Source organism: Phalacrocorax aristotelis, chromosome Z (assembly GCF_949628215.1).
Source record: "Phalacrocorax aristotelis chromosome Z, bGulAri2.1, whole genome shotgun sequence".
In the NCBI taxonomy this organism is placed as follows: domain Eukaryota; kingdom Metazoa; phylum Chordata; class Aves; order Suliformes; family Phalacrocoracidae; genus Phalacrocorax; species Phalacrocorax aristotelis.
Window position 1 is genome coordinate 25,501,805 of NC_134311.1, and position 21,291 is coordinate 25,523,095.

Genomic DNA, 21,291 nt, shown 5'->3' on the forward strand with positions numbered 1-21,291 from the left:
ACAGAGACTGACTTAGCGACTACATCTGCCAGATCCCTCAGGATCTTGGGATGCATCTTGTCAGGTCCCATGGATCTGTGGCTGTTCAAAAGGTAGACTCATCTGCAAAAATATGGTCTTGTTAATTTACAGGGATTACAGTGTTAAATCACTGAAGAATTTAGACACCTAGCTCCAAGTCTGCAGTCCTTAGAGCCTGCACACAGCTGTTGCCTAATCCAGTAGTACCCGAACAGCCTCAATTTTCTACATTAAAATGTACTGCCTTTCTAAATTCCTGCTTCTGATCACATGGCCACACTACCCCCTGGCTTCAAAGGTCTGAGCAGCTCAGTGCTATCTCCTGCCTATATTCAAGAGGATACATTTCTATACTTGTCTTCCTTCAGGGTTTGTTTGCCCCTACACTGCCAGATCTCAATGTTGATGTGTTTTGTTTTCCCTTGTGGCTTTGGTAAGTCATTTCTTGACGCAACCCCAGAAATGGGATAGGTATTATCCATGTGTAGAAGGTTATGCCGTGAATTTCTTCCAGTCTAAGGAGAAAATCTTTAAGTATAGGAAAGCGAGAACACAAAGCTCTGTTAACTTCACAATGAAATACAAAATTTTTCTTGTGGGCTGCATATCTGCTTTCCTGAATTAGATTTGTGGGTGTTGGAGTGGGACGCATTGCTGAAAACCTAGACATGAAATGGTAACTTCATGTCCGCTGCTTCCTTGATAGGATAAAGCACTCAGTATAAGGAAGTTATAAGTGTTTTGATGCTTTATACAAAAATGCAGTTAATAGTCAGTACTATGAACTTGAAACAAAGCTTTGGAAGGCACAGGCAGGGGAAAGAGCTTCCCCAAGATTCAGGGACGCAGTGTTCCAGCCAAAGCTGATGCACAATACTCTAATCCCTGTATTCTAAGTTATGTGTAAGGGTGAAATAGATGAAGAATGGACAAATTGTATTCCCCCTTTATAAGTATGACAGACTGAATGCTTACTCTGTGGATAAGGAAGAGAGGTAAAAAGGATTGACAGTGGATATGCTGTTTATCCAAGATGGAGAAATGCCTAATTGTCTTAGAGGGTCTGAGTCACTAAATAATATCACTCTGGCACATTAGAAAACTATATCGTGAGGCTAAAAATTGAGCAGACTCTCTATGTACACGTATTGATCCATACACACACTTAATCCTCAAAAACTCAGCTGAGGCGAAATTAGAAAAAAAAATATACATAAAAACCAAATTCCACTTAAATTGTTATCTGGAGAAGTTTCAGTAATGATTTTCAGATAACCTTCATTGTCCACAATTAAACTGCAGTTAGAAGTCCTATGTTTAAGGCAAGTAATCCACCAGGGGCCAATATATTGTCATTTAACTACTGGCAGTTTAAATATCCAGTAAAAATATCCTCTGAGCAAAGCTGAAATTGGGATTTTTTACTTCTTGTCTTTAGACTAAGTAGTTCACTTAAGAATGAACTGCTTTAGACTGTGGGGTTGCAGGTTTTGGGTGTTGTTTTTTAGCTAGAGAGATATTACATAGCATGTTGATTTTAAGGATTTGCATTATAATTGTTAGCACTACCAGGCAAGCGATCTTTTCTTAATATTGAAAGAGCGGGTAAGAGTTTAACTTTTGACGTGAACCTCCATATATCCTCCTCCCTCTTACCATGCTTTGGTTCACATCTCTGAGTGGATGAAATGGATCTTTCCTGGTGAAACTAAATGGGAACAAGTGTTCCAAAACATCACGTAATGCAGTCCAGCTGCTGACAGCTTTTTGCTCTGGTCAAGCCAGTGTAGAACTAAGCCAAAGCAAAATCCTCTGATATGTGCAGAAGTAGAGATTTCACTCTACACTTTTGGTCCCATCAGACAATGTAGGAGCAATATCCTAAAAGTTTTGTGAATAAAGTTCTATTTGGCTCATTTTTCATAATTGTGAAGTGAGTCTACACCCAGAAGTAGAAAGTGCTTCTATTTGTACAGGTCCCCTATTTCAGTCAGTGAAACAGCCACATCAGGGATTACCAGGTTTTCTGAACAGGTCAACAATAAAAAAATAATGATTCTAGAGAAAGCAAAAAAGTAATCCACAATCTTACATGGGTTGGCTGAAGCCCTGCTGACAAAGAAATTGTTAGCATTTCTGTCAATGAGCATGCATGTCCATTTGTAGAAAACTTTCAAGGACTCGAACACAGAAAGTCACCACTGAAGGACTTGATATTTTTTGACTGAGGGGCCTTAAGAATTGTGGGGAGAGGGCAGAAGACTGTTACTGTCATAGATGGATCTGAAATTATTTTTCACCAATTATTCTTATTATAGAGGAATATCTAGATCTGATTTCCCAATGGGACTATTTATTGATCTCTTCAGCATACATAAAGGCCATCTAATTTGCAAGAAGAGATGAGACGTATGACTTTTTTATATGCACATTAAAAAAAATCTGAATTGGTGGCATTCCAAAGAATCACAAACACTACTTGTGCAAGCCACAGTTTAACTATTAGGGCCTTTTTACAGGATTTATTACTGCTGAAGTATTGTAAAATTACTAAATTAAAAAAACCTCCCAAACCTAAATTTTTCAAGACGTCTGTTCTGGTATCACCTATATCATAGCTTAATATCAACCTACTTATTTTACAGGGAATTAGTTCATCATGATTTAAGCAAGCTGGGGAGAGATGATTGGCAGCACCTGAAGAAGCAAGGACTAGACGAAGGCAGGTCATGCCAATCCACTGGCACTGCGTCAAGGTCAGGACAAAGGGATTAAAGATGCCAGCATAGGCAGTGATGGGCATTACTTTTTAACTTGTCCTAGCCACCAGGAGAGTTTGCCACTGTTGGGCTATCTCTACAGAGTGGGTTAGAGAGACAGTTATTCCTCTGACATGAGATGCTACCCCACCTATAGAAGGTGGGAGTGACATGTTTCAATCCTAATGCAGTCTTTGGCGGCAGGTCTCATATGCTTCCAAGCAGACTGGTATGAAAAAGCTGAGTATTTGTTCTGAGAAAGGACAGCTGCTGGATCAGGCCTCTGGGAGGCCATATTGAAGGATTTAATCAGATATAGCTAGGTACTAAGATATTTGTATTGAGGCTGTTACAGGCATCTCCACTAATTTTAGGGGTAAGCTAGCTTTTAAAATCAGTTAAATCATATACTGGACCTACAGTTCAGGCACTGCAGTGCTAAGAAGCACACCCTGCAGACATTTGGGTTGCACTGCTATCTAGTTAGACTTTTTGAGGGTGAGATCCCTTGGAGCAAGTAAGACTGTCAGGATCCACAGCAGGGGTTTGTAGCTATTAGCTATCCAGTAGGAAGCACTGGGGAAAATTCTCACAGGACTTGTCTTGACAACTCCATCTCAGAGGTAGTGCTCTCTTCCACCACAGTTCCCAGCTAAGGAGGCAGCTTGCACTTTCATTTATCACTGCCAGATGAAAGCTGTTAAACCCAGTAGGATAATGACAGTCACCCAAGAAGGAAGTAAACTTTTGTTTAAACACCTCCTTTACATAATTTTGAGTGGAGATTCCGACAAACTCAGACCTCTTACTTTCTAGTCAAATACATTAATAATTTGGCTGCAGGGTATTTAAGGGTTTTGGCAATCGCACCTGTTGAAACTGTTCCGCTTTCTGTAAAACAGTTGTATGGTAAATAGCAGCAAGAGACACAACAAAGGACAGCCTAAAACACATTAATTAGAAAACGCAGCCCTCAGTCCCCTGCAGGTTTATGTTATATACCTTGTGGCATTCTTTGGAAAATATAAACAGTCTGGGAATTAAAGGCCAAAATTAAGGTTAGATACGTTACTCACTGTGATCCCACTTAATCTCTTTCCTCTTTGTCCCGACTCCTTTTTACTTCCCCCCCCCTCACATAGAGCTGCTTTGTGAGGGGAGAAGGGGCCAGTACAGAAATGATAGGGTGGCCTTGTCACTGTCTTCAGGTACGCTTTCAAGAGAAATCAAATACTGAAAGTTTCCGTGTACAGGCCAAGGTCAGGTGTGAGGCTTTCAGAGGTGAAGGCGTATCCATCAGTCAGGCCTGGCAGACAGATGAGCTGTGCAGGAGGTGCTGGGTCAGCTGGCTTGTCTCTAGCAACCTAGGTTGGAATTTAAAATGTACCCATCAGGGCTGGACTAATTTCATTTGACTTCAGCTATTTGAAAATTAGCTGCCTGGATTTCCCCTCTACTGAAGGGTATCAGTAGGCACCTCCAGAAGACAGTTCAACCCAACCTACAACATTGCCATTTACTCCACTGACTACAGAGAAGTCCTACATTTCATTTACTGAATTCAGGTGAAATAACTCTCAAGCATAAAGTATGCCCCCAATCTCTTTCAAGACACCTAAGACCTTGTTTGGATAAAGCTGTCACTTTGTAACAACACAGAATGGCACCTACGTAAAAACACCTCCCAGCTGCTAGGGCACTGGCACTCTTGCAGAACGTGAAAGATTGAGGCAGAAGAGGAATTTTAACTTGCATCTCCCAAACTCCAGCAGAATGCTTACCACCACTACACTATAAACAACTCTTACCATCATCTGCCAAACATGAGTGAGCAGGTCAGTCACCTGCCAAAAAAGTCCTGCAAATAAACCAGACAGATGAACATGTGAATCCGGCTAGGATGCACATACAACTCTCAAGACTGCATTTTTCTTCTCTGCTCAGCAGCAAAAATACAGGTTCACTGGATTAAGAAACGTTTGGGTTCAAGCTGAGAAGGTTTTACTGTGTATCTCAATTTTGGATTTAAATACTTAACACACCAACTAGACATATAAAATATTTTGTAGACCCAGCCCTCAGTACATACTACAATCAATGACACACACATTTTGTCTATATCATGGATTATTCTTCTACTGTTATGGTAGAGAAAGAAGTGGAAATTAAGCTCTAGAACCGCAGTAATCATGAAAATAACTCCTATAAATAAAAACAATTGGCACTCCACATATGACACATTAAGTCCTATTTATATCTAGTTATCAGTTCTGGCACACCCCTGCATGTAGCCAAAGTCTGTAATCGATCTTACTGTTCACAGTTGATTTACTAATGAGCAGCTTTTAATTTCAATCAAGTGTAATTGACAAACATAGACTAAAAGAATTCTGGATCAGATCAGATGGCATTGTTTCACAATAAATTCACCTGCACACTTGTACTTGATGTGTGGCTATGTTGCTCTCCAAAACAAGCTAATTAATAAGAATGATAAAATCTAATGAATGCATTGACCCACACAATCCTTGTTTTGAATATAAATGGAAAGAACAAGCAGCACAACACAGAGAACGTTTACCTTGTAAACAACAACATAAAATACCTTCTAAAAAAAAAAGGGACTCATTACTAGTCATGCCTAGGCATTGTATAGATAGCAGTCTTTAATAGCTGGAATAGGGAAAGACAGAAAGAATACAGTTTATATCAGTCAAGACACAGATGGGAATTAAAATAATCCAAAGCATGAAAATTTCAGTGTACAACACCACAGCTGTACTTACATGAAGAAAATTAATGTAAGATTTGAAACTGTGCTACGAGTCTGTCAACAGAGAAGAAAGCCACAAGCCACTTAGGCTTTTTTTTCCAAACACATTCACTAATAAAACCCTCATTAGGCAGTGCAAAGCTTGCTTCACTTCAGGGTGTACGTAAGTAAATAGCCACTTGCACAACCTTGAAACCCGTAAAACAAATGCACAGTATCCAAATGCAAAGGTAAGAGAATGTAAATAGTTGGTGATGTATTTTCTGGCAGTACAGCAGCAGTTTGAAAGGAAATGCACTACTGAAGGGCCCTAACTTGACCACGAGGAAAAAAGCCAGATTGTTCTTAGACCCTGCATTCTCTCAGGCTGTGTTTCACTTAACAGGTGCCCTATCCAGATTATTCTTCCAGCCAGGTTTTCCAGGAAGAGTGAAAAAGAATTTTTCATTTGACAGTCAGTTGAGCATACTAATTCCTTTATAATGCCCTTGTTCAGGAGCTGTATGTCCATACAAAAGGAAGGATTAAGCAGCTGGTTCTCTGTGGAATTCTGTGACATGCTTCCCAGGGAAGTTGTCAGACGCCACGACTACAGAGAACTACCCTCAGCTGCTGCTAGCTCTGTTAGCACAGGATAAGGAAATACTCTGGTTAGAAATGCTCTAGAAGAAACTTCAAATAACCTTTTGAATAAGCCACTAATACCTGAGGCATCAGCCAACTTTTTGAAGACAGAGGTTGACAACAGATAGCATCAGTAATAGTTTACTAGTTGTCGCATTAAAATACTGATGATCATGCTGTATTGCTTTCTGCAGAGCTTCTGGTGGTAGATCAACACCTTTGAAAGTAAGCTCTTACATATACAATGGCCACCTGTATACACTAAACATATACATATTTAAAGCTCCCTTTGCTTTCTACAGTTGTTTCCACAAAGCATTTCAATGATTTATCTACCACCTAAGATTGTTTCACACACACCTCAAATTCTAGCTGTTACACAAGCTTACCAAAACAACATTCGGAGTTGTGTTTATTAGGACTGTCTTTCTCAGTATGTATCTGACACAACTTGTTTTAATTTTTGGCACTTTTGATTTACCTTTATACTGTGTGATTAGCCCTGGAGCTGAAATATTACAGCTCCCATGTACACTCAGCAGATCATCTTGTTACACAAAGTTCTGTAATCTTATGGGCAAAGTTATTTAATTTGTATAATTTATTCTTTCAATGCCTCAATCTCTTCTCCAGTTTTACAGCAAGTAATTTTCTTTTCCAGGGTTTTTCTGGTCTGGAAGCTCTCCAGTGATTTTAGAAGAAGATTTTCATAATGCCTCTCAAGATGGATGCAGCAATACCAGATCACTGTGATAAAGCTCTTTTAAATATCCCCACAAACACTGCAAAGGAACTGTACAAGTGGGATCCTGAGGGGATGTTGCCTGCTGTTGGTTTCCCATACACTCTGTCTTCAATAAACTGGCCTGGTTTGCAGCTGCTGGTCATAAATATCAGTACACAGCTTATTTAGCAGAGGAGAAACAAGCATCTGCAAGGAAGTTAATGATTGTACTCAGCACATTCCTATCCAGTAAGTGATGGCTAGGAAACAAACTGGGGCTTTGTTTACAGATTGCCTGCCCAGTACATGGCCCATATCCCCAGTTTCTCTGCACCCCACCAGAGGTCACTAACTCCACATTACAGATGTTCCTCAGCAGGGTAGGCAACTTTATTCTTCTATCATAATAATTTAAAGTATTTACACACTGCATAGCCACTCTTTTACACTAATATATACTTACTGGTATATTAATGAACCACATCTAAAAGGTTTTGCAAAGACTGACACATCGTGGGGATTCCAAGCATGAAAAAAATACATGTAGCTTTCTAAAATACAGCCATTTGGAGGGCCTGTGAAAAAAAGTGTCCCCTCTAAGCTTAAGTTCTCCCCAGAGACCATTCACTAGCTTCAAAATATCCATGTTTGGCATTAACTAAAGCTCTCTTGGCGATGGCACTCTTCAAGAATGAACATGTGCAAATAACATTTTCCTCAAGATATCCCACAGCAGGAGCAAGGAAACGGAAAACTCTTTAGGGGAATTACTACACTTCTGAAAAATTATTTATCTGAGAGGCTCACAACTCAATGCTAGTATACATATATATAGCGCATATATACACACATATAGGATCCAGGGACAAAGGAAATTAATTAGTATAAGGTGCCTGCCCTGTAAGTATGTGCACCACTGCAAGCAACACTAGGTTCATCCATGAGCTTTCAGCCATGAGAACTTTAAATTCAGAGCACTGATGAGGAAGTTCATCCACACAAATTAGGGAGAAGCCTGTCACCATCAGGTGAAACCACAGGAGCCACATTATCAGACATACAAATGCACAAGTCCAACTCATCTGAAACAGCACCATCCGACAGTCAGACAGAACAAGCTACCAACAGTCTAGTCTAAAATAAATTTTTACCTTCAGCCTTAATTCAGTTCTGACCACTTTCATCTCAAGTACTCCCAGAATAACATCTGCATGCAGCTACCCACCCATATAGGGAATGACTTAGTTTCTTTGAGAAGACTACTGCTGTCCTTACCAGTCATCAGTCCCTAAACTAGCCAGAAGTGTCTTCATAAAACTAGAAGCTTTCATTCCATGAATAAACTCCATCTCCCTCCACCAAGGCAAACACTACCTCAAGTTTGTTTAACAACGGCAAATGCTGTTTGAATCTTATTCAGATAGCACCTCTAATACATCAGTCCAGTCTCTGATGAACAGTTTCAAGAGTGAAACAAGCCCATCTTGGAGCTGGGTTTATTGTAGCATGTATTAAAGGTTCCACTTCTTGCAGCAGATTAAGGCAGTAAGTAAAATCAACCTTCAGGCCACCAAATCATTCTTCTCCTAGCTCCTTAGTAAGTGCAGTCAGAGCCTGTGGCATCATTCCCCTCCTCCTTCTGAATGTATAGATAGAACTAGCATGTAAGCAAGAGACAGAATTCAAGCTTGTGATTTCTCCAGTCCATCTTGGAGAATGACTTAACCCTCAGGTTAGAGGCAGCTGCAATAGTTGTATTACATGCTTACGCAACTAGACCATTGATATCTTTTAAAGTGATCATCCCACTGGTTCTGTAAAGCCATGTAAGTCTCACTCCAACACATTCCCTTTTCTTCTTTTTGAAACTCATGCCATGAAACTAGGAAATGTCAGAATTACAAAGAAGGTTCTGTAACTCGTATTATCCAGGATGGTCACCTGAGCTAACAGGAAGAACTTCACTCTCTCCCTCCAAAGAACGGAGGGCCATTTGTTTGAGGAACAGAATACAATTCAATTCTTGATGATTTTAACTAGCGAATCCATCAAATCACCAGTGTCATTACAGGACAAGAGACATGCTATTTCTAGAGTAAGAGAAATTACAATAAAAACTCACAAATTAATCCAGTTAAACAAATTTGTTAAACCAAGTAGTACTTAGAGAGGGATCACTGAGTATTGTATGCATGTTTATATGTGTAATACGTAGTTACTCAGATACACACATAAATATTTAATATATAAAAAATAAAGTGCTTTCTATCAGGTCCCAATGCAGAGACATTATAAAACATTTCACCAACTGCAAAACAAATAGACACAAAGAATACTACATCAAACATACATGAAAACAGTTAACACAATATGTACAATCTGGTGGGTGTCCCAAGACAAAACATCCTGTCATATACATGGTATATACATATATAATACTCATCTTTACTCAATATATTATGACAATATATATTTCAAAACTTTGTAATAGACAAGAAAACCTACAAAAACACAACAAGGACCAAGCACACAAGTCCCAGACAGACAAAGAATTTGCTACCCTTGCCCACACCACCACTTCCACTGCTGGGAAAGATATGCCAGTGCTCTTTTCTGGGGTGCAGCGCTTCCACATCCTGCAAGGCACTGTGAGCAGCAGCTGTAAAGTTAGCATCACCAGTGGTGAGTAGGTCAAATACACATGAGTAAAAATAGATGTCCTTCACCAGCATCTTCTCATGGCATTTGGTGGTGGCAGTTTCCAGTGTGTACACAGACCAGGGATGAGCAGCACCACCCTTAGGGAGCAACTGCACCATCACAGGCAATGGTAAGTGGCCACTATCATCAATACGTTCACTTGAGGGGCAACCATTCACACACAGCTGCAGATCCTGGCTCTCCTCGTAGGCCATGACCAACTCTTGAGGCATGCGAATGGCCAATGTTAAGTAGCGCCCAAGCTGGCGTACGTACACTGTGGTCCCAATGTACTTGGCATGCATTTCGATGTATTTGCCACTGACTTTCTCCACAATTTGCAAGCTCTTGGTGTTCCCATCACCTCCGCTTGTTGTACCATCAACAAAAGCTGCAGGCAAGTCATCAGTCACTGCTTGATACACTTTCTGATCCGTACAGTCTTGGTATGATTTAAAGATAACAGTTATCTGGGGGGAAAGGAGACAGAAGGAATAAAAAAGCAAAATTAGTGGAAAAAATCATCATTTCAATCCTTTTTCCATTTTGCAGCTGAACATATCTGCGACTACCCCCTAACTCAGAGCTTGATAGTTGTCCCCAGCTCATAGTTTTCCCCAACTGTTTTCCCTAAAGGAAAACAGTCTGTAAACACATGCTTAAAGCAATTTTGTTTTGCCAGATGGCAATGGTCAAATTTCTTCTTAGGCTGGCCTGGAAGCAAGCCTATTAGCATGTGGCAACGGCCACAAAGTCAGGAAAGGAAGAGGCTTTATGTTTAATTAAGCATCACAACTCCCTCCTGCCTGATGGTTTCTTAACACTTTAGAATGCATCCTGCAGTCCCAGAGAAGTGTCAGTGCCAAGTAATTCCCACAATGCTAGCCACTATGGCAACACCAGAATGAGACTGTGCGAAATCATGGAAAAGTACAAGAGAACTCAGCTTCTCCCACTCACAATAACCTCATCACTCCCTTTACAGTGACTGTATGACCCTTGTCAGGGTACTGTATACTTGTTGGATTAACTGTGTGAAACTACTTTAAAAGCTCTGACGTATTTAGTGCAACACAACAGGCAGTGAGAGGACAGATGTATGACCAGGAAGAACAAGCAGTCAACTGTTTAGGGCTCCTGGATCTGCTAGTCCTAAGCACTGGGAGATTTGACATTTCCAGTGTACCATTGCTAGAAAACATGCCCACGGAGAAACAAGCAAGACTGAAAGATACTCAAAGACATGCCTTTGAAGAGTGACTTCCAACACAGAAACCAGGAGCATAAAGCAATTGCTCATTCTTTTAAGATTAGGACTGGCCTTTGGAACCTTTACATTTATTTGAATAAGCCATAAAAGAAAGAGAAGGTCCTCCAGTCTTATTTGAAGGGAATAATTAGGCTATTTGGTAGACCAAGTTTGGAGTGTCTAGTGGCTTTTCCTAAAATAAAAGTATAATGAGGAATCACATGTAAGTATTACAAACAGATACACTACTTCCTTTACAGTTTCAGAGGGGAGTGACTTCATGAAAACTTCAAAGGGAATTCTGCACCAGGGATAGGTATTTTAATCATTATTTTTATGAGTGAGTGACTGACTGCATCAAAATTACTTACAGTCTATGATTTAAGCAGCCTGCTACAAGATTCACACTACACCAAAACATATTAGAAGGCATTTTCAATCTAACACTACACTTTTCCCTTAAAATCTACTCTATAGCAACCTCATATTTTAATTTCAGTTAATATAACAGCTTTGTTTCCTGCCCTTCTGCTCTGAAGAGCTAGAATTTCAATAAACAGCTGATTACAGACAATCCAAATAAAACCTCTACCCTCATTAGCCTCTGTTCTCCATACCAGTTGCGTAAGACAAAAAACTCTTCCCTTCTTCCCCTCCCAATGCCTCAAGTCCTCATTTGGAGTACGCAGGTATACCCTAAACAGTATTATATTAGTTTTCAATGTTTGGTTTGTCCCAGCTGGTTGATGCTTTGTCAGTCTGTCTGTCACACACACAGAGACAATACTTGCTGTTTTAATTTCGTATGTTCCCACAGGTGCTGTCTGACTGGAATCTTCCAGTGGTTTTTCTTTGCGTTAATTATACAGCTAGCTTGAAACCATTTGTAGTCAAGCAATTTGGTAAACTGACATCTGTGGGCCACAACTAAGCCTGAACGCCTATGCCCAAAATCCAGAAAATGAGCAAGTGCCCCTGTTGCTGTAAATGCCACTCTATGCTTAGTGAAGTAAGCTCAGCAACCCAGAGAAGAGAAACCTGAGATCTGTCAAGTGATTCATATTTCTGCACATAATCCAGAGCCTTATGCAGTAAATCAGGTCTTATATTTTATGTAACACAATTTCAGTGAAACAGAATTCTATCTCAGCCTGTTCAGACAAAGAAGCATTCCTACTTCCTCAAGCACATTTGTATTGCCCTGCAAGGAGAGAATGATTTACACTCCAACAGAAGTAAAGCTCTAAGTCTGCTCAGCACCTGAAGAAGTCTGGAGTCAAAAAGAGTTAATGGTTTTAATGAGACATAGAACTGGCTACTTGATAAAACAGTTAAGCAAGGCAACTGGCAACATTTATCAGGAAGCAGCCACCAAACCATTCTCTCCAAAGCTCCCTCCTCTGCAAAAATGAAGTGCACAATTTCAGAGACAGAGGACAGAAGCCTTCACCCTAAGGCAAGATCAGCAATAACACTGCACACTGAATGAGGGCTCAACAGCTATCAAGTGAATCAAGGCCTCCACATACCGTGCAAGGATGCTTAAAACAGAATCAACAGAGACTGTTAAGACTTCCCAAGGACATACTCATATTTAAACACTGCAGCTCAAGACATTAGGTTGGATATTGCGTTTTCTATCATGTGACATCCATCTAATCCATTGGCCAGATCAGTAAAACCAGAGTCCTGTAAGGTCCTTTGCTTATCACCCACTCCTACCTCAATCTCATGTCCTGGTACTGAGCAATACTGAAGAGCTTGCTCCAAAGGGAGGTTAAGAAAATTTCAATGCAAAGCTTTCTCTGTTTAAGTTCTCAAGGTAACAGAAAGCATTAAATAGTGAAAAAGGCTATTTCAAACAAATTTAACATGTGCTACATGCGTACATGTACCTATAGTACTTTCTGTACTCTGGCTGGGTTGTAAGAACACCCCCACAAAGGTGCTCATGTCCCACTATTTACAGACTAGAAACTAGCTGCCCTTTCTAAACTTAGGACAGAAAAATCCAAATGCCAGAATCTTCAGAGGAAGAAAGTTCTTTTGAAAATATCAGTATCTGAGCCTAGTTCTCTGGGCACATACAGAGCTCTTAACCTACTGCAGTGAGGATCCCTGACAGATGAAAACAAGGTTGTTCCAGAGACTTATCTAATGACAGAATATGCAAACATCAGCAATACTAAGAGTACTAAAACAAAAAAAAATATCCAATCTAACCTCCACAACAGTGTGGCCAGCAGGAGTAGGGCAGTGATCGTGGCCCTGTACTCAGCACTGGTGAGGTTATAGCGAGGTGGGTGGTAGTCTCTTTTGCCAAGTACCAGTGATAGGAAAGAGGAAAGAGCCTCAAGTTGTGCCAGGGGAGGTTTAGATTGGACAGTCAGAAAAATTTCTTCACCAAGAGGGTTGTCAAGCACTGGAGCAGGCTGCCCAGGGAAGTGGTTCAGTCACTGTCCCTGGAAAGACATGTAGACATGGCACTTAAGGACATGGTTTAGCAGTGGACTTGGCAGTGTTAGGTTTAGACTTGGACTTGATGATTTTAAGAGTCTTTTCCAACCTAAATGATTTTATCATTCTGTGGTTCTATGATGTTCTCCAACAAAACTGTAGTATGTACTACTTCTGAGAAATAAAGCCAAATTAATCTTTACCTTAGGCAGGATGTCCATAAAGACAAAAAAACTGATCGTCCACAATCATTATCTGATGCTCCTACTTAGAACAACTGAATGGTAACTAGAAGGTAAATATTTTATTATTACTTAACGGAGACTAAGTACATTGTGTTCAGTCTGCAACCGTTTCCTGCAAAAACAGAAACCATGTTGCAAAAGAGATATTTAAATGTTTTGCACCTGGGAAGAAGAACAGTTATACACAGTGTTACCCTACCCTGCTAATACCACCAAGGTTCAAAGCTTTATGCCCAGTAAACCCACTACAGTAAAAGCTCTGCCATTTTTGTCTTCTCTGTCCTTCCATTCACTCTCTCGCCCTCAAGCTATCCACTATGAAACACCTGGATAGGAAAAACTGCATTTCCAATTACTGCAAACAAGAAGGAAAGGTTTCCATAGGCAAGCCCAAGCATCTCTGCCTCATTTGCTATTCAGAGACAACTACACTAGTGATATACAGATCACCTCTCACAGCAATGAAAGCCAGTAAAGTCCTTGTACCCCTCCAAATAAAGCACACAATAAATAAACAAACAAACAAACCCCCTTCTATTTAATGCATTCTACAATACCCTTGCTACCTGCTCCCTGCCTGCCCCTTATAATAGTCATTTGTCCTCAGGAAATTCCAAAACAGCTCCCGAGACAGGGGAGCTCTTTATCTATAGCTTGAAAAATCAGAGATAAAGAAGCCCGTGACCTACCCACTTATACAGGAAGTCTGTCAAAAAGAAAAAGAGAGATTGAACTTAAGTTTCCCTGCTACTTCGTGATGATTCTTCATACTCCATCTGAAAGGCCCTAGGATCCTATGCCAAGGGGCATAAGTACATCAGACAAGTTCAAAAAAACTGGAGTTTCAAGTTTCAGCTAGACCACAGAACACACAACAGCTTTGTTAACTCTGAAGAAATAGATGTTGTTACTATGGGCATCAGAAATACGCAAAACACGTACAAGCAAATTGCCAAAAGCATTTTGTGAAGAAATACACAACTCCCACAGGAGGACATACCCTTCCAGTTAAGGAATTTAAGGAAGAGTTTTCCTGCTTTTCATACTTCCTTCCCAGGTGCACAGTATGGGGGGTGGGAGTGAGGAGAATATACTCTTACTCTCCACATTCTTTTTAAAAATCTCCTCCCAGCATTGTCTTGTCCTTTACGAACTTAGTGGATAGCCCTCAGACTGCTGGGTTTATTCAAGTTTCATAGGTTTCAGAGAGAGAAGACAACTTACTTTACACATAATGCTCCCTTCATTGCTGATTCCCTTAAAGCTTGGTACGCCAGAAAGCTATGATAAATCTGAAGGTAATAACTACCTACAAGGCCAAGTGATGGTATGACCCTTTCAAAAGCACACTGCAGATTAAATTTTCTGTTCCTTCAGCTTCTTAAACCACTTCCCCTAAAAAAGTGCATTCAGGAGAAATTACATTTTCTACTCTTTTTGTCTTTGCTTTCATTAGGCCTGCTTTGGAGTGGATTAAGTAGGCTAGTTAGCAATTTAGTATTTGCTTTGGCTTCTGCACAATTTAATTCAGCATAAACCTTTGTTATTATTTCCCATTCAACATAAATATCCGTAATGAAAAAGCAGTAAGACTAACAATGGATAATGTTCTGGAAACTTTTCTTACAAAGAAGGTAGAAGAACTATTTGCATGCTCTCAGCTAGGGAAAAAACCACTACATAGATAAAAGTCACTGAACTTGTCTTGGTAGCTCTTTAAAGGTGCCTTAAGCTACCCTGTGGCCAAAATTAGGAAAGCAGACCTAGCAGTAGATAGTCCATCAGCACAACTGAAATGGAATACTTGCAGAGAAAAACGTTAAGAGGGTTGACACTAGCATTGGCAGTGCAGTTTAGTTTAACAAGCCTTTTCTGTATCTTTTATAGCAGCCTGCTCCATAAAGAAATAAACGGGTCAGGAGGAATCATTAGAGATATTAAAACTTATCTTGCTACATTACTTGGACATTCAAACAACCTTAATTTCCTACAAACAGGTGTGCTGGTAAGTTTGATTTCCTGCCAAAGAAAAAAAAGTCTCAAGGACTGTACAACATGTAACAGATATTAGCATTAGAGACATTTCTAATATCCTAACCTATACATCTTATTTCACTTAATTGCTTCTGCACGTTCAGCTGTACTTGTGCAACAGCAGCAGTGTTAAACCACTACTATAAAAGAGAAAAAAGTATTACCACTTTTCCCAGAACGACAAGTCAAAGAAAACCATAAAACCATCAAGAATAATTAAAGATAGAAGGTATGACTTTTAAAACATGTACTTTCCCCCAGTATATAGAGACATTTATCTCCTGAAGTTCTCCTCTTTGTTATCTGTTTGAGAAGACACATTCCAGCAAAACATACTGCCATAGTCAATCATTTTCAGAATGTGGCTAAAGGGTAAGACAAGATCACTTATCTACTACCATCATACCCTAGCCGCCCACACAATCTGTCCACAAGACGACTCTCAATTTCTTTCTCCAGTACTACCAGGTACAAGGAAATAAAGAACATTCTGCAAGACTTTAGCAAAACTGAGGATAAAAGCTTACTGCATATTACAAAATGTAGCTTTTTCTTGTACATATTTAAGAGTCTCTAAAAAAAAGCCACTGGAGCAGATTGCAAGGGACCTAAGTCTCTTTTGCAAAGCTTACTCAGGTTAGCCTCATTCTCTCATTTTATACTCGTTCAGAACTCATTCATGATGCAGACTGTTCTTGGGACAGGCACAAGTTAATAAAAGATGATTCTGAATTTCAGTGATGTATCAGTCCAACCTCTGGCTTCTGGCAAATGCAAACATTTGCCCTACTCATATATGTATTGACCATTAGTCAGTACCTCAGAATCCAGCATGAATTCAATAGCAAAGCTGATTAATATTACTGCACAGCCATCTCTATGGAAGATGTGCAGGCTCTAACCTACTGTGACTGGCACTCTCTGCTCCTGACTCCAGTAATAAAACACCTCTTCTGAGCTTAACAAAACAGCGATAATTATCCAATACTGATGGTCTTGAAACTGTGCACACATAGCTTGACATACCTTGACAATACAAGAGCTACATCGCACAGTTAGGGGTCACTCCAAAAAGGGAACGAGATATGCGGCAGCATCAGCTTCAAATATATGTTCAAGTAATTATATTTTGTATCCTTAAAGGCTTATGTGGTGATAGATATAGGGTTTTCTTGTGGTGGGGAGAAGCAGAAGGAAGAAAAGGACCTGTTTTAAGTTTAGTTTGATTCTCAGAAAAGAGGCTAACAGTTTCACTTTCTTAGACTACTGCATGGAAGATTCTCAAGCTGCTACCCTTCTTAACTGTTAAGGGCTAAGTGACTTACTCTACTGCCTTGGCCTTTTACTTCTGTACGGAGGCACAGTGCTTCAGAACAATCCATACCTTATTTGTGGCTGTAGCACTGGATCCTGGGACCACGGGCACGTTGGTCACTTGCACCGATAAGTAGTTATTGTTTATGAGGGGCCATGCACCTTCCACTTTGCATGTCTGGAAGTGATCCTTAAAAGTCCTCAGATGAGGATCCCCAAACAAGCCACAAAAGAGGTAAGTAGTAGTAGGAGTCTCCTCCCCTCCCTGATGCTCTCTGGCTTCTGTGTGGCCACTGTAACTGCAGGGATCATGAGTCACTTCAGGGTTGGTGGAGGATGTGGGTCCATCTTTGGAACAGTTTCTCTGGCTCATGAGGTCACTGATCCCAAGCACTGCAGAATGGTAGACTAGGTTTCCCCGGCATACTTTGGAATTGCGATAGGTACAGGCAGAGTACGCTCGCAGCGCCTTGCAGAACTCCAAATCAAAGCCCTCAAGAGCCGAGTTCAGATGTGAAGTTAAGGATACAAAATCAGTGGTGCACTTCTGGATTCGACAAGGTGTTTGCAGCTGGCAGTCACCTAAGTACAAAACAGATGGCAGAGAGAAATCAAACCTCTTAGATTGCAATACTCCATTCCACACCCACAAGTACTGTAGAAAACAAATTGGGAGTATTCACCCACTGGGGGAGCACTACATAAAAGAGAAAAAGGGGTTGGGAGGCAGAACGACAGTGATACAGACAATCTCAAAGGCTGAGATGCCCAATGCACGACTTAAACCATTACTTGATATTGTCTAGATGGAAATTAAGAGCACTAACTCCTGACAAGCATAAGCCCAGCATTTCTTTCCAGATATCAATGTGATGATGGAATTCTGTACTTAAGTTAATAACTTCATAAGCAAGTCTCCATCTAGTCTTTCAGTGCTTTACACAAGTTACCTAACTTTTAAACAGAACCCTGCCCCTCAGAAGGATGCGGTAAAGGTGGCAAGCAATACACGTTTAGACAAAAACAGACTGAATGAAACAGAAATCAAAGCTTCTCTTCTAGAAAGCAGGGCGTGGGGAACGAGTACAGGGAAGTGGGCAGGCCATAAATTCAGTTTGCTTTGTTTCCCTGGCACTGCCATAGCTAAAGCTTCACTGCTTGCTTTCTGGGACTAATGGGAGAGAAAACCCAGAGCTGTGTGAAGTGCAATTTGACAGCTAAGGAATCCCTACACTGCAATAACAATACCTCTTAGTGTAATTCAATAATAAGACAAGGGGCAAAGAAACCCTTTCCCCACAAAAACCTGAAGTACTTTTCAGATGTATGCAACAGGTACATGATTCAGTTTAATTGAACAAACCAGTTAGACCTTATCTGGTCACCTGATTTCTGCAAAGCAAGCATATTTACCATACCAGCAAGCAAACTGGAGTTTTACAGCCCTCTCCTCAGCTCTCACTGTTACGCTCCAAAATCCTTCCAGATTCTCATGGCAGTTAACAAGGGTCTTCTGCACACAACTTTTACCCAATAACTTACGAGGAGCAGAATTGAAACGAACAAGACTGCACTCTGCACTAAAGGAAACACTGCCACATGTTCCATGGGGTTAAAACTAGGAGGACCTCGGTCAAAGGACTGACTGGGTTCCCTCACAACCAAAGAGCTGAAAACAGCCAAAACAAAAAATGGACCTTCACAAAGGGTATGTAAAAGACTTCATGCAATAGTTGTCCAAGCACTCACCCAAAACCATCTACTAAAAACATGCTGTGCTTATTTGTTGCTTTTATGACCTAAAAAATTCAGCTGTGCATACATTAATCTGTAATTTCAAACTGTCATAAAGCAGATTTTGACCATAAAAAATGCTTACAAAGATACATGAAGTGTGAAAAAAGAGAAAATACAATATACCTAACAGATGCTCTTTTCTCTCTCCTCAAACCCCTCTTTACAACATCTCCCACTTGTTTTGTGTGTCCTCAAAGCAAAACAGGCATGGGTCTAGTCTGATTTAACTGCCTAATTAAAATGTTCCTAAACCCCTGAGACAGGAGGAGTGGAAAATGGACTTAATAGTTATGTACCACCTTTCATTTGTTTTCTGCAATTCACACAGTCACGAGAGGATATTAGCAATTCGTTTAGCTGACCCTCCTGTGAGTCAGTATTCACGACTTACTCTGAATACCCAAACCATTAATTTATAAGGGCAACGTGTTTTGCCAGCGATGGGTAGCTAGCACAAATCTGCAAAATCCCAAGACAACACAGAGTAGGAGGAGGAAGTCTGTAACCTACAGTCAAGTGTGTCCATGAACCGTATGAGTAAGCCACAGATTTCTCACTTGATCTTTGTGCAAGTGATATGTAGCTTTGCAAAATAGAAAAAAAAAACCAAAACCATGAAAACCCTCATTTAAATTCTGTGCTTTCAGATATACCTATGCCAAGCAAAATGACACAGGCAATACTGGTTCAGAGCCGGACTTTCAAAGCAGTAAAACTTTTCTTATATTTTCCTTCAGTTATAATTTGTGATAGTACTTTAATCGCATTTAAATTAGTCTAGCTGAACAAGTCAGTCAAGTTATCAGACAGCCTAATAAATCTGTTCCTCCACACTCCTTGCAACTTTAGGAAGTTTGCTTGTCGCTTTCTGTAGATTTTTGGTACAGAGAGGGATGAACGAACAGCTTTTGCCTAAATTCGGAATTTGTTTCACTAAAACTATAGAAAGCGTTCAAGCTAGAGAGAAACCTTTTCACTGAACTACAACTGCTCGGATCACTTCTGAGTTGAAAACAGACCGCTTTAGCAGGCACCTGCAGTGTGCGGGGTACCTTCCGCCTTCTCCCCACTTCCAATACACCCACCCAGCAAATGCTGCCTCTACCTGAAGCAAAAAATAAGCAGCACTCGCCCCGCGCCTCCAGGCAGGCCGCCGCCCGGCTTCGCTCCCACCACCTCCAGCGCTGCACAAGCTTTCCCACCCGCAGGCTCCCACCCCGCCCAGGGCCGCCCCACGCAGCGCCGCGGCGCGGGGCGATCCCCGCACGCTGCCCACGCGGGGCGGGGCCGAACAGACACCGCTCGCAGCCCCGCCCCGGCCCGCGCCGCCCGAGCGCGTACCGCTCCCCCCCATCCCCGCCCTGGCCGGAGCTGCGACCGCCCCGCCCCGCGGCGGCGGTCCCGGCCGAACCCCCGCCCTCCGCGCTGAGGCGCCCCTCGGGCCCCGGCCCGCCCCGGTACCTGGGCCCAGCAGCAGCCCCAGGGCGGCGAGGAGGCCGAAGGCAGCAAGCGACGGGCAGCGCGGCCCGCGGCGGCGCGGCAGCTCAGTCCCGGCGGCGCGGGAAGGCACAGCTCTCCCCATGCCCGTCCATGCAGGTCCCCCGGCTGGCGGCGGGACGGGGCCGCGGCATGAGGCGGCGGCCGGGCAGCCTCCTCCTCGCTGCTTCCTCCTCCTCTTCCTCCCTTTCCTTCAGCGGAGCGGCGGCGAGCGGGGGCCGCCGGGCCACAGCGGGGCGGGCGCGGGGCGGCGCGGCATGGCGGCAGCAGGAGGCAAACACAAAGGGAAGGACCCGGTGAGCGGGCGAAGGAGGCGAGGGAGGGAAGGGCGGGCGGTGGCGGCCCGCAGCCCCGAGCAGCCCGCAGGCCCCGCGCCGCCGAGCGGACTGCGCCCTCCCCGCCCGGCCCCGCCCGGCCCGCCGCCTCCCATTGGCTGTTCGGCCTGTCCGACAAGCCCCACGACGGGCCACCACGCGGCCCCGCCCCCCGGGCCGGGGCTGATTCGAGCGCGAGAGGTGTCCCCAACTCCCCCGCCCCCCGCGCACGCCCTTCTGCACGCGGGGGGGCTGATCGAAAAGCCCCCTACTTCATCCCGCGTGACGCGGCTGGCTGGCCGTAAGCCCCGCTACCCACGACGCTCGGCCGCGGGCGGCCCCCAGCGCTCCCCGCGGCGGTGATTGGCTGCACCGGCACGCACGCGGGGAGAGGGACCGCAGTGCCACGCGCCGCCGCCAGGGGCCGCGCGCGGGTCGCGCCCGCTCCGGCGCGGTCGGGCACGCGCGCGAGGGCGCTGCCGGGCGGGACGGGTGGCGCCGCGGGCGGAGCGGCGCGGGGGTCTCCGCCAGGCACAGGTGGAGCCTCCTGCGGGCGGGCCCCTCCCGGCGCGGCCGTATCCCGGCTTCTCCGCAGCGGCCCCAGGGCCCGCGCGGCCCGCTCGTTCCCGGACCGCGCTCCCAGCGCGCCCGCGGCGGAACCGGAGAAAGCAGCGAAATTAAACTGCCGTGACAGTGCGAGAAGCGCTGCTCGATTTTGAACTAGCCGTGGTTTGTTTTCCAGAAGGCAGATGTGACGCCTGAGCCTCTCCCGCGTCGGCAGCA

The 21,291-nt window shown here is 43.0% G+C and overlaps 1 protein-coding gene across 1 annotated transcript; it reads right to left on the reverse strand.

Moving 5' to 3' along the window:
- Positions 1–5,422: 5,422 nt before the first annotated feature.
- On the reverse strand, positions 5,423–20,609 carry RGMB (repulsive guidance molecule BMP co-receptor b). Its single transcript, XM_075078406.1, has 3 exons — positions 20,159–20,609; positions 16,971–17,482; positions 5,423–10,071 (listed from the first exon to the last, which is right to left on the reverse strand). The coding sequence occupies exons 1-3, from the start codon at positions 20,277–20,279 to the stop codon at positions 9,403–9,405; spliced, it is 1,302 nt and encodes a 433-aa protein (XP_074934507.1). The 5' UTR covers positions 20,280–20,609; the 3' UTR covers positions 5,423–9,402.
- Positions 20,610–21,291: the final 682 nt, after the last annotated feature.

Bases quoted from the DNA above. Each gene is read 5' to 3' on its own strand.
- RGMB (XM_075078406.1), bottom strand. From the start codon at position 20,279: ATGGGGAGAGCTGTGCCTTCCCGCGCCGCCGGGACTGAGCTGCCGCGC. The intron at 17,483-20,158 runs GTACCGGGGCGG...TTTTGTACTTAG, and splicing joins GGGGCTGCTGCTGGGCCCAG to GTGACTGCCAGCTGCAAACA. The intron at 10,072-16,970 runs GTATGGATTGTT...CTTTCCCCCCAG, and splicing joins GTGCTACAGCCACAAATAAG to ATAACTGTTATCTTTAAATC.